A 12986-nucleotide genomic window follows, 5' to 3' on the forward strand; every position below is an offset into this window, starting at 1 on the left:
AGACCTCCCAACAGCGCCACGAACCCAAGCAAGCCATAAGCTTCATCGAGGACCAACTGAACACCGCAGAGCTTATGGATGTCTTTGACATCTACTGGCGCGACCACAAAGGTGATGAAATGGAACCGACCACTACCGCAACCATCTTCGCCCTTGATGATCTCATCCGCAAGGAAACCAAACTTGCGGATATGATCCGCACCACCATAAACAAGTCTACCACATCCACTACACCAAAGCACAACCCTACCTTCTTAAGAGCCTGGAAAAATCAAAGACACGTGTAATCTACTCCCTCAAATGCCTCGTCATCCGACAAGATATGAGTTAGCAAACAGATTATTCAAAGGCAACGTCAGGAAAGCAGACCACCATAGCGCTCACCTTGATAGCCACAAAATTGTGATGTTAGCGGACCACCAGTTGTTAGAGTTGCGCCGCTAATATTAACTAGTAACGATGCCCCCGCCTCTGACCCCGTAGGTCAAATCCGCAAAGGTCTTGATATGACGCCAGCTCGTTGGTCACAGCGATGCATTCTTCTTTACGATTCATGATTGGACTTTTGACCGTGATATAAAACGCTTCCAATGTTTTTCGCGCTAGAACGTCTGATTCACCTGCTAAGATCGCGACAGCTGCCTTGAAAGGGGTGTTGTCATGACACTGTCTGCGATGAGCACCTAAAGGGATGATATTTTTGATTTTACGAGTCCGTCTAGATGCTCCTTGACGCGAATACATAGTGATCTTCCTGTTTCGCCAATGCACTCAGCCCCACATAACTGACAAGTGATTAGATAGATAACTCCCGATACCACGCAATCACCTTGCCTTCCGTACGGACAAACGATGCAATTAAGTGTCTCACAAAGTCTGTCATATGCGCGATTAAGGACTAGCTGCTGCTTCAGGTTCACAGGTGGTATGTCCACTACTATGACTGAGTCTTGCAGACCCGCCTGTCGTAAGCTTGCTCGCACTGTATTGCTCATTTCATCCGAAATAAAAGGAAGGCAGAAAGGGATCTTTGTTGTTTGTTCTACCCTGTGGCACCACCGCTCAGTTGCATGGCTCCCATTTGAATGAGAAACGTTTGCTGGGTACCCATTGGAATGAGCAATGTGGTTAGCCATGTTTATGGAGGCAATGCGCCCTTGAGTCTCAGATGAAACCGTTGCCGCTCTCTTAAACATATTTTCAATGGCTGACTTTTTGGCTCTCCAGGGGTGCGCCGATTGGTAGTGAATCAGAATGTTTTTACAACTTGGTTTTCGATACCATTTTGTTTTCCACTTTCCCCTACACAAGTGGACCTGGACATTGAGAAACGGCAGCCAATTGTCTTCAGGTTTTCCCCTCGTGAACTTTATGTACTGGGATTGTTTATTTAAGAGATCGAGGCAAGTGTCCACTTCAGCTTGTGTTGGACATACAATGCAACAATCATCTATGTATCGGCACTACAATAGAGGTTTGCGTTCCAGTAGGGGTTTTCCCACTTTAGACATGAAAGCCATGGCTAATGTAGGGGCAAGTCTTTGTCCCATGGCCAAGCCTCTAATCTGCCTATAGTATTGCCCAGACTAGCGAAATAGGAGCATCTCAGACATTCATTTAGCAACATCATTATTTGCTGTATCACAAACCCATACATATTAAGAGTCCCCTGGTGTTCGAGAAGCAGCTTTGATCTTGCTTGTAGTGCAGCATCGGTGGAGACTTTGGTGTAGAGAGAAAAGACATCGAATGTTTCGATGACACAATCTCCATCAAGGCGCGCTTTGCGGAGGTGCTCTATGAACATTTTTGTATTTGAGGGATGAGTTGGAACGTATTGGAGTAGCTGGCTGAGAATAGTGTTAAGGAACCAGGATATTCTGTCGGTGGTACCCCCAATATAGCTAATGATTGGGCTATCCTTGAAATTCGGCAGCGGAAAGCTTGTGGGTCTTGATAAGGACGTAGAGGACCGGACAGGTGGGTCGATCACATTTTAGAAGCGTGATTGTTGTTTTTGGCAGACCTACTGATTTTGCGGTCTCTATCCATATCCTATTCAGGCGGCGATATTGTCTGCCAAATTCATGTGCCGATGAAGGGTGGTATAGACTATCGTCCGTAAGGTGAAGTTTCGTTATAGCCCTGGCCAGTTCACTTGAAATCACTACAAATTCTCCTCCTTTATCACTGATCGAGATTTTGATCTTCCCCTGAGAGCAGATGTCACGTAGTTACACAAACCTTTGCGTTGAGTGGTTGTTAGATTTTTAAAAGCGCGTTTGTGTGAGTACCGGGAGAGAATTGAAGAAACCGGCGCAAATTAGCGAAACTTAGTATCTATCACCGAATTCGCCTCCTGTGGCTTGTACAGTAATGCAGGAAAAGGGATAGGAGGAAAAACTCGAACTCTAGAGGTTTCTTGCCCTCTGTCTTGCTCTTCCTCTTTCGCTCTCAGTCGCAGACGTTCATGAACCAATTGCAGGCTGCCCACTATCTTGCGCAATAGCACGGGGCGTATTGATTGAGATGGAGCGAAACTGGGGCCTAAGTCCAAAACTGAAAACGCATTCTTAGAAAGAAATACATCATCTATAAGTGACACACGAGTTGGAAAGGGTGCATTTTCTGGCGCGGTGTTCGAGTTTGTTCATAGAGCACCTCCGCAAAGCGCGCCTTGATGGAGATTGTGTCATCGAAACATTCGATGTCTTTTCTCTCTACACCAAAGTCTCCACCGATGCTGCACTACAAGCAAGATCAAAGCTGCTTCTCGAACACCAGGGGACTCTTAATATGTATGGGTTTGTGATACAGCAAATAATGATGTTGCTAAATGAATGTCTGAGATGCTCCTATTTCGCTAGTCTGGGCAATACTATAGGCAGATTAGAGGCTTGGCCATGGGACAAAGACTTGCCCCTACATTAGCCATGGCTTTCATGTCTAAAGTGGGAAAACCCCTACTGGAACGCAAACCTCTATTGTAGTGCCGATACATAGATGATTGTTGCATTGTATGTCCAACACAAGCTGAAGTGGACACTTGCCTCGATCTCTTAAATAAACAATCCCAGTACATAAAGTTCACGAGGGGAAAACCTGAAGACAATTGGCTGCCGTTTCTCAATGTCCAGGTCCACTTGTGTAGGGGAAAGTGGAAAACAAAATGGTATCGAAAACCAAGTTGTAAAAACATTCTGATTCACTACCAATCGGCGCACCCCTGGAGAGCCAAAAAGTCAGCCATTGAAAATATGTTTAAGAGAGCGGCAACGGTTTCATCTGAGACTCAAGGGCGCATTGCCTCCATAAACATGGCTAACCACATTGCTCATTCCAATGGGTACCCAGCAAACGTTTCTCATTCAAATGGGAGCCATGCAACTGAGCGGTGGTGCCACAGGGTAGAACAAACAACAAAGATCCCTTTCTGCCTTCCTTTTATTTCGGATGAAATGAGCAATACAGTGCGAGCAAGCTTACGACAGGCGGGTCTGCAAGACTCAGTCATAGTAGTGGACATACCACCTGTGAACCTGAAGCAGCAGCTAGTCCTTAATCGCGCATATGACAGACTTTGTGAGACACTTAATTGCATCGTTTGTCCGTACGGAAGGCAAGGTGATTGCGTGGTATCGGGAGTTATCTATCTAATCACTTGTCAGTTATGTGGGGCTGAGTGCATTGGCGAAACAGGAAGATCACTATGTATTCGCGTCAAGGAGCATCTAGACGGACTCGTAAAATCAAAAATATCATCCCTTTAGGTGCTCATCGCAGACAGTGTCATGACAACACCCCTTTCAAGGCAGCTGTCGCGATCTTAGCAGGTGAATCAGACGTTCTAGCGCGAAAAACATTGGAAGCGTTTTATATCACGGTCAAAAGTCCAATCATGAATCGTAAAGAAGAATGCATCGCTGTGACCAACGAGCTGGCGTCATATCAAGACCTTTGCGGATTTGACCTACGGGGTCAGAGGCGGGGACATCGTTACTAGTTAATATTAGCGGCGCAACTCTAACAACTGGTGGTCCGCTAACATCACAATTTTGTGGCTATCAAGGTGAGCGCTATGGTGGTCTGCTTTCCTGACGTTGCCTTTGAATAATCTGTTTGCTAACTCATATCTTGTCGGATGACGAGGCATTTGAGGGAGTAGATTACACGTGTCTTTGATTTTTCCAGGCTCTGAAGAAGAACGTTAGCCAGAATAAAGATCAATAACAATCTTGGTTCTGCTTAAAAAGTAGTACACAATCAAACTCTACGGTGCCAAGATTCAAAGAAGGTCGAACTTGGAGCTTACAAACCTACCATCATTACGGATGAGCCGATGGATGTTGCATCCATCAGAAACTCTACCGTGACATCACCACACACGTCCGGAGGTTCATCACCACCGTACACCGCTGCAGATACTATAAACGTACAACTCCGCAAGGTAGAGCTGTTTATCTTCGACGGGGACTTTGCCACCTACTATGATTTCTGGGCCAAATTCAAGAGCGCGGTCCACGACAACCCATCCCTATCTACCACTGCCGAATTCATCCATCTTAGTAGCAGCCTCGAAGGTAGCGCCGCACTTGTTGTACAGGAGTACGACATAACCAATCCCTCTAACTACCATCTTGCCATTGAAGCCTTACGAAGACTGCATGACCGTAAGCAGTAATCCACGCATAATTTCTTTTCGCAGAAATTAGAGAACTTGCCTGCGTCGTCTGTCTCCGCTTCATCGCAGAGGGATACATTGAGCCAGATTCAAGCTTGTATCCTGCAGCTCAACCGCCTCGAGGATATGTCAACATCACTATCGCTCAAGAAGCTCATTCGCAGCAAATTCCCACGAGAGACTCAATTAGAAGTGAACAGGATGGAACATCGGTCAGGTACGATTTGGAAGATGCATGAGTTTCTTGCTGGTTTTGATGTGTTTATTCGAGAACTTGAGAAACTTGACGATAGCCACTGTCCTTCACTTAACCACGATCCACCATATTCCGCATTATCTACCACTTACCGTAACTGCTCACCATCTCCAAAACCACTTTATGATCCGCATAGATGCTGTTTCTGTAGGTCGAGGAGCCATCGCTCGACCCGATGCACCACATCTATGCACACCTACGTTCGCCGTATAATAGTTCGGAACATAAACATTTGCTGGAAATGTGTCCTTTGTTCGTATTCTTCTGTTTCGCGTTTTCTCGTGATAGGTCTAGGCGTTCTAATGGTAATGGCCGTGATAGTCATAATAGCTCTCGTTATGATCGATATATTTCTCAACGTGGTCGATACTCTTCTAGGGAATCGTCCCATGATAGAAGTTCCTCACGCTATTCCCCTTCATCGTACGATTATCCACATTCACCATCTAGGCGCCATCACCGCGACAGAGACTACCACCGTCAGTCTCATCGCAACCATTCACCTTATCCTCGATCTGAACGTGATTCAGAGCGAACAAATCATTGTCCCCAACGTCGCCACTCCCCATATCCATCTTCACCGCCTTATCGCATTAGATTTCGCGCTAATCCGCGCAATACCACGAATCCACCACCCTCACTACTTCATCAAACAACCAACGCCCCCTTCTTATGACTGTTAAGACTCATATTCGTAATCACAAGACAAAAACCCTTGAAACGGTTAACGTCATGCTGGATTCAGGAGTTCAAAACAGTCTCATAACCAACTCATCCACTGACCGTACGACCATAAACCACTGACTGTTATCGGATTCGAAGGTCATCGCTCGACCCAAGAATCCTTTATAGTCGACACCACTCTCATAGACACCGCAAACAAACCATTTCCTGTAACCTACGAACTCGGGAAGTTTTAACTTCCCAGTTCGAACCCTATCGTCTCAGTAAGGAAGACAAACCGCGCTCCGCACACTCCGCACTAACCCAGACAGCCTGACCATCAATCACCACGTTACGCCAGATATCCTGCTTGGTATCGACTATTTCTGGGAGGTCCTAGAAGAGGACTCACCAAAGCAGTTACCCTCAGGGTTGATGCTTGTTAACACGCGATTTGGACCAGTTGTCTCGGGTTCAACCTTTTTTCGTTGATTTACTGAGACAACCCGAAAATCATCTAACCAAGTCACCATCTTCACCGCATCGCTCTGAAGACGACATCACCCGCCTTTGGGATCTCGACCGTTTAGGTATAGCGGAGAATCCCGATTCATCTGTGACAAGGAAGGGGAGCCGGATCCTGAAACGTTTTCAGGATACCGCTCAGGAGATTGACGGCTATTTGCACGTTCAATTTCCCTGGAAGTCATCGCACCCTCGCCTTACCGACAACAAAATGTTCCCTTAGGCCCTTAAGCGTGTTCAGAGCCAATACCGCTCGTTCCAAACCAAACCATCCTTTTGGAAAGCATATGCCGCAAACTTTACTGACTATCTGGAGCAGGGCATAATAGAGGAAATCGACGAGCACCAGTTCGACGATCATAGAGTCTATTATATCTCGCATCAGGCAGTCGCAAAAGAAACATCCGCAACCACCAAATTAAGAGTCGTGTTCGATGGGTCCCCTCACTATGGAGGCGCACCCAGCTTGCCTCCACTCTGGTCCAGCAATCCTACCAAACATGGTAGGAATTCTTCTCCGCAGCCACTTAACACCATATCTCCTTATTGCCGACGTAGAGAAGGCTTTCCTTCAGATTCGTTTACAACACAATCAACGGGATGCCACTTGTTTCCTTTGGCTTCGCAGCCCTAATCTACCACCAACTCCGGATAATCTTTGGATCTTCCGGTTTACACGCGCACCATTTGGAATAACCGTATCACCATTTCTTCTAGCAGCATCCATTCTCTATTTCTCCATCTTGAACCATCGAAGCCACTCTACAAGGAAATCGAACACAACATCTACGTCAACATTATCCTTCTTAGTGCCTCGTTTGAGCGACAAGCCATTAAGAAGTACCGTTCCTCCAAATTCCTATTCAATACCATGCACATGAACCTTCGAGAGTTCTTGTGTAACTCCAGTACCGTTAACCAGTCCATCGAGCCATCTGATCGAGTCAGGAATCCATCTTCTGTGAAGCTCCTTGGCATCCCCTGGAACTCACGCACCGACACCCTTCTCATACCCCTTAAAACCGCATCCTTGAAAGTGTACTTTAAGCGCACAGCGCTTCATCCACCTTTGATCCACTTGGTCTTCTCACAGCATTTTTAGTGCCGTTCAAGGTATTCATTCCGGACATCTGGAAGAAGGAATACCAGTGCGACACTCCATTTGACCAAGAAGACCACCAGCGATGGGACGAATTGGTCCAGCAACTCAAACATCCGCTGCCACCAATTCCACGTTTCATCGCTTCCACAAATCGCAATACCACTTATGAGCTCGCAGTCTTTGGAAATGCCTCACAACGTCTCTCTGCCTGCAGTGCCTACCTTATTTGCCGCTCACCCTCAACCACTTCTTCACAGCTAATCATGGCTAAGTCACTACTAGCTACGGCTAAACTTCAGATGACTATGCCACGGTTAGAGTTACTCGCATCACTGATAAGTGTGCGTCTAGCACGCTTCCTCCTTCTTAACTCCATCTTAAAATCCGCACCATCCACTTCTTCTCTGACTCGAAGATAGCGCTCCACTGGATCCACTCATCTCGTCCACTTAAACGGTTCGTCCAGAATTGAGTGAACGATCCGCACCATCTTAACCAATTTCCACAAGGCAGACGTTCAGACGAAGTTCTAGTATGTGCACTCAGATTCTAATCCAACTGATTGTGCATCTCGTGGATTATTGACTGCTGACGCTGTCAACCACAACTGGTGGCATAGACCATTTTTTCTTTGTTGACCACAGTCGGACTGGCCTAAGGCCGATACGGACTTTCCTCTACCTCAGGATCTTTGCCCTGAGGCGGAGCACGAGTTTTAGGCCCTTAGCGTCCTTCCGACGCAACCATACGAATCACCACTCAGTTCCCGTGCCACTAGTAGTTACCTTAAGCTCATTCGTTCAACCGCGTATCTGCTTAAGAAGTTCATCAAAGCCCTCTTCTTAAAAACCCGCATCCGCAATTACACCCTCAATCTAACCACTGTTGTACTGTCCAAGGACGTTTCAGCGTCGGAGATCACCAACGCGGAAACTTTCCTCATTATTGAACATTAACGCGAAAGTGAATCCACGTTGAAACAACTACCACTGGAGAAGTACAATGCCCACCGCACTGCAGATGGATTGATCCGATGTCCGAATCGATTAGACCATGCTCGGACTTCGTCTCAGTCATCTGCACCTATCCTTCTTATTCCGGAGCACCACCTTGTCCAAGACCAGGTTCCATTCAGGTGTTCACGCCGCAATCGCCTTTCTCCGTACTTCACATTTTATTCCATCTATAAAAATCACCATCACCAGAATCCTTTGGCTCTGTACAGTATGTAGAAGAGCCTGAGGACACGCTTACCGCTATCTTGAGATGCCTAGTCTCCCTCCGGAACGAATCAACCGCTCTAGACCGTTCCAGAAGGTTGGATTAGACTACTTAGGACCACTTTACTATAGAGATCAACTCCATTCTTAGGCCAAGATTTGGATTTGTCTCTTCACCTGCATGGCAACCTGCGTTGTACATCTCGAGTTAGTCCACAATAATACCGCATTCGAGTTTTTACTCGCCTTTCGCCGCTTCATTGCTCGCAGAGGTACCCCGGACGTCATCATCAGCGACAATGCAACCGCTTTCCGCTCAGCCAACGACTCCCTACAAAGCACCATCTATAACCTCAAAGCCGTAGAGAAGATGTCCGCTCAACTCGCTAACCGCGAGATCGAATGGAGGTTCATTACTCCTTTTTCATTATGGTCGGTGTCTAGGTCTAGTCGGTATAGTCGGTCTCTTTAAATCAGCATTCAAGAAAGCCATCAAATAGACACTATTACCACTTTCACAATTTCAGAAATTGGTTGCAGAAATTGAAGCAGTGCTCAATTCAAGACCACTTTCATCCATCAACGATACATCATCTTCACCACACGTCCTTCGACCGATAGATTTCGTCTCACCGCAAGTGGAACTCCAGTTACCACCTCCAAACGGCAGTTCCCTCTATTTCCCTTCAAACGGCCTTTCGGAATGGTACAAGGAAACACTTGCTGTATTGAACATCTTTTGGGACATCTGGTACAGGGACTACTTATCCGTAATATCCGCACGCCACCAGCACCGCATCCACAAAGGTAGGTCTAGTCCACTCATTCCTCCGGTAGGAGACGTTCTCATTGCCGATAAGAATGTTCCATGTGGACAATGCCTTTAGCCATCATAACGACTATCCACCGCAGCAAAACCAACATACCTAGATCAGCCACTGTCCGCATTGCAAATGGTCATGAGTTGCAGAGATCGATCAATCAACTACATCCATTGGAGATTTCTGCAAAGGAAGACCCACGACCGAAGAAGAGCTGCCAACAACAGCAACCTACTCGGATCCAACCACCACGAGCAGTCAAACGTGTACTTGGTACGAAGCGAGTGTGAGTATTTACTTGCTTTCAGTATTTTGTGCTCTTTGTTTTCTCGTTTGACGCTTTTTACCCCTTTAGTTTGATGTCTCTTTTGCCTTCGGTGCCCTTTCCATTTATATTCCACTTGATTTCACTTTGTACACCACCTTTGTTATTTCTGGTTATTTATTCTGTTTTACCACTTATTTCCACGTTTACCACTTAATTTCCACTTTATTTCACTATTTTTCACTTTATCCGCACCCTACCGCATCGTTCCGCACCTTACTGCATCGATCCGCATCCTATTCCTGAGTCCATACCATTTCGTTGACTGTACAGCCACTTCTTACTTGCCCTTAAGTTTTTGCGCTCCAATCCACGTTCTCCATCTTCGACCATTACAATCGTACTTGGCATGGGGAGTTGGAGTACCCATGTCCGCATAGGTTACCAAATCCATCTCACTTCTTTCGCGTCATCTCTGCAGCCGCACGTATGTCCCTTTTTACCCCTTTTTGTCTTTCTTTTTCTATCCTTTGTTGTCGGACTCGTGTTCACCATCTTTTCCCACAGCCTAGCACCTTCACCACTCCCTTTTTGTAGATATTTTGTTTAATCCCTCAAGTTTTCATATTCTGATCCTCTTTTTGTTGCGCCTTTTGCACATTACATTTTTACCTCCTATTATACCTTTTAGTTGTCTTTACTTATTTCTTTTTCACATTATAGTGTGAGTTTATCTTTGTTTTCTTTATTAGAATACTTATTACTCCTTTTTTATACTTTCACACAGATTCTTTTGAAGATTTCATTATTTCGTAACAACTATATACTTATTTCCTAACATTTTACTCCGCCCATCTTAACCCTCCTGCTTGTTTATCTTTTTCTCTTATTCCATTCTTTTTATTAGTCCTTCTATTTAGGAGTTATCATTTTAATTCAATTCGCATATGTTCATATATTTTCCCTTTGTGATTGCCTTTTGTTTGTTAGTGCCACGTAGTTCTTGAGCCGTGACCTGTCAGTCAGACGGGTCAACTCAAGTTACTATATACTTATTTCCTAACATTTTACTCCGCCCATCTTAACCCTCCTGCTTGTTTATCTTTTTCTCTTATTCCATTCTTTTTATTAGTCCTTCTATTTAGGAGTTATCATTTTAATTCAATTCGCATATGTTCATATATTTTCCCTTTGTGATTGCCTTTTGTTTGTTAGTGCCACGTAGTTCTTGAGCCGTGACCTGTCAGTCAGACGGGTCATCTTCAAGCATAGGTGCTATTTTATCTCTTTAGTCTTATCCATCTTTCCTATTTTACCGCCTCCCTTGTACAACTCATTCATACCACTTTAGCATTGATTGCAAGGTTTTCTTAGGTCTAACCAGCCTAGCATCTTGCATACTCATTGCTCATACACTAGCTATTCATGGATAGACGTCAATCCTCTATTTACACATCTGCTTCCACATCTGCACAACGACGAGAACAGGTAAGGTTCCACTTGGAATTAAGATTCTTCTGTACAGTTTCCCATTTCTTGTTCACCATCTATTTATGCTTCTCTGTTTAGTCACCACTGATGCCATTTCACCCCTTTTATCTTGTGTCGAGTCCGTGTCCGGTGCTGATCCATACCAGTTACAACACTCGGAACCGCAGCCCCACCTAATGGAAGCACACCATCTATACCCTGACGAGCATCCAACCACCACAATCCCTCCATAACACGTCAAACATAGCCACTACAAAGCCAGTACTCGAGAAATCGAGGGCGATCCGCATCATCCACTACTGACCACTCATAGCACTTTACCACATGATACACTGTCTTACCACCTTATACATTACCACAGCACAACCATACACAACCTTACTAGAATATCGTTATACCACTTTACTACATGCTATACCATCTCACCATCTGACTACAGAGGTACATCATCGTACCACAAACACATATATCATCTTATCACACTACATACCACTTTACCATCTTTAGTCGACCAGTGCATGGCAACATTCACTTTACCATCTTATCACGACATTGCTTAACCATCTTTATCACCACAATTATCCATCACCACAGTTGTACGACCCACTCTTGTGAGGGAGGGGACCAATTAACAACCCCCTCGTTTGCTTGACGCCATCTTTCGACATGGGATTTCAACCCCCCTCGGAAAAACCACAGTGAGGAACGCTAAACTCTTCCTCACAACCTCACTTCGGCTCTTCTAGGAAAATTCATCGATCTCTTTATATTCCAGCTACTAGTTGGGTCCCACCGTCAACCATCTATGCCTAACCACTGTCATGTCGAGCGGCTGCTTGTCGAGCCGCTGAACTCCTATGTCAAGCCGCCGTCATGTCGAGCCGCTGCTGTCATGTCATACCACTGGAACCCATGTCGAGCCGCTGTTGTTTATGTCGAGCTGCTGCCTGTCGCCGTCTCTTCCTACTCAACTTCGTTTCACATGGTGAACCACCTACGTCGAACAAGCCAGTACAACGTCATGCTATGCGTCGTCTACGACGTCATCAGGCAAGACGTTTGCCAACGGGCATACACCTGGCGTCCTGTAGGGCAGTCTTAAGTAGGTATGGGCGGCAGCTAGAATAATCCGTAGGTTGTGTAAGTTTGACGAGCAGATGACGGGTTCTCGGCTACCATTTGGCCCTTTGGGGTCCCACTTGTGGCCAATACCATCATACCTCCATCTTCACCCTAGCGGTTCTTTTCGGCCGCCCCCAGTGTCGTGCCCGGCGTGACTTTCTTAGCCAGTCGGCACCCTTTCTCACGCGGCGCGCGGGAAACATTGCCACTGGCAATGTATTATGGTAGCGCTCTCACGCCGGCTGCATATATGAGAGCTGTCTCCGAGCACTCGGAGTCCAGTTCCTTTGTTATCATTTCTTGTGGTGTCGTTATTTTGTGCTCACGTTGTTCGATCGATAACCGCACAACCACCGCATGTCCGCATTATACCATCTAACCCTGGCTGACCCCCTACCAGCCCCTGGGCCCGAACCGCAACTACTTACCATCTATCGCCGAGAACCACAGCCACTGAGCCGTTGACAGGCCCATCTGTTATGCACCTTTTATGTCGTAAATTCGTGCATTGCAGTGTAGTGTCGTTATAAGGATAAACCATGTATATAAACCACCTCTACCACAAGAAAACCACAGGGGATTAGGTTGACGAGTGGGATCAGGGGGCAAGAGAATGGGACCCTGGGCACGAGCCCGCAGGGTTCGGAGGGGTTAGGCAGCCATCAGGTGGCTAGCCCAGCGCAGGCCCCTCCGGATCCGGGCAGTCGGGCCCGGATCCTACCACCGATGCCCGCCGCTTCTCCTCGGAGCGGACCCGGGGTACGAAAACGGTTGCGCTCGAAGCAAAACGGTGAAGACAGTGGTTGGAATCCAGGTGGGAGCACGCGAACTGCAAAGATG

The 12986-nt window shown here is 46.3% G+C and overlaps 2 protein-coding genes across 4 annotated transcripts; both read left to right on the top strand.

Annotated features, from left to right (window-relative positions):
- Positions 1–74: 74 nt before the first annotated feature.
- Positions 75–287, top strand: RB195_025016 (uncharacterized protein; the record flags this gene model as incomplete). The annotated part of the gene is made up of 1 exon (XM_064212993.1): positions 75–287. The coding sequence occupies one exon, from the start codon at positions 75–77 to the stop codon at positions 285–287; it is 213 nt and encodes a 70-aa protein (XP_064068874.1).
- Positions 288–4339: 4052 nt separating this feature from the next.
- RB195_025017 (uncharacterized protein) lies at positions 4340–12126 on the top strand (the record flags this gene model as incomplete). 3 transcript variants are annotated; one of them, XM_064212994.1, is made up of 6 exons in its annotated part: positions 4340–4670; positions 4790–4893; positions 7239–7568; positions 8975–9254; positions 9418–9554; positions 11800–12126. In XM_064212994.1, 6 exons carry the CDS (start codon positions 4340–4342, stop codon positions 12124–12126), a joined length of 1509 nt encoding a protein of 502 aa, XP_064068875.1. The 3 variants fall into 3 exon arrangements, with proteins under 3 accessions (XP_064068875.1, XP_064068876.1, XP_064068877.1); XM_064212995.1 differs by lacking the exon at positions 11800–12126 and having other exon boundaries at positions 4751–4893; positions 9335–9558; XM_064212996.1 differs by lacking the exons at positions 4340–4670; positions 4790–4893; positions 7239–7568; positions 8975–9254; positions 9418–9554 and adding an exon at positions 10959–11021.
- Positions 12127–12986: the final 860 nt, after the last annotated feature.

This window comes from Necator americanus, chromosome X (assembly GCF_031761385.1).
Source record: "Necator americanus strain Aroian chromosome X, whole genome shotgun sequence".
NCBI lineage: Eukaryota > Metazoa > Nematoda > Chromadorea > Rhabditida > Ancylostomatidae > Necator > Necator americanus.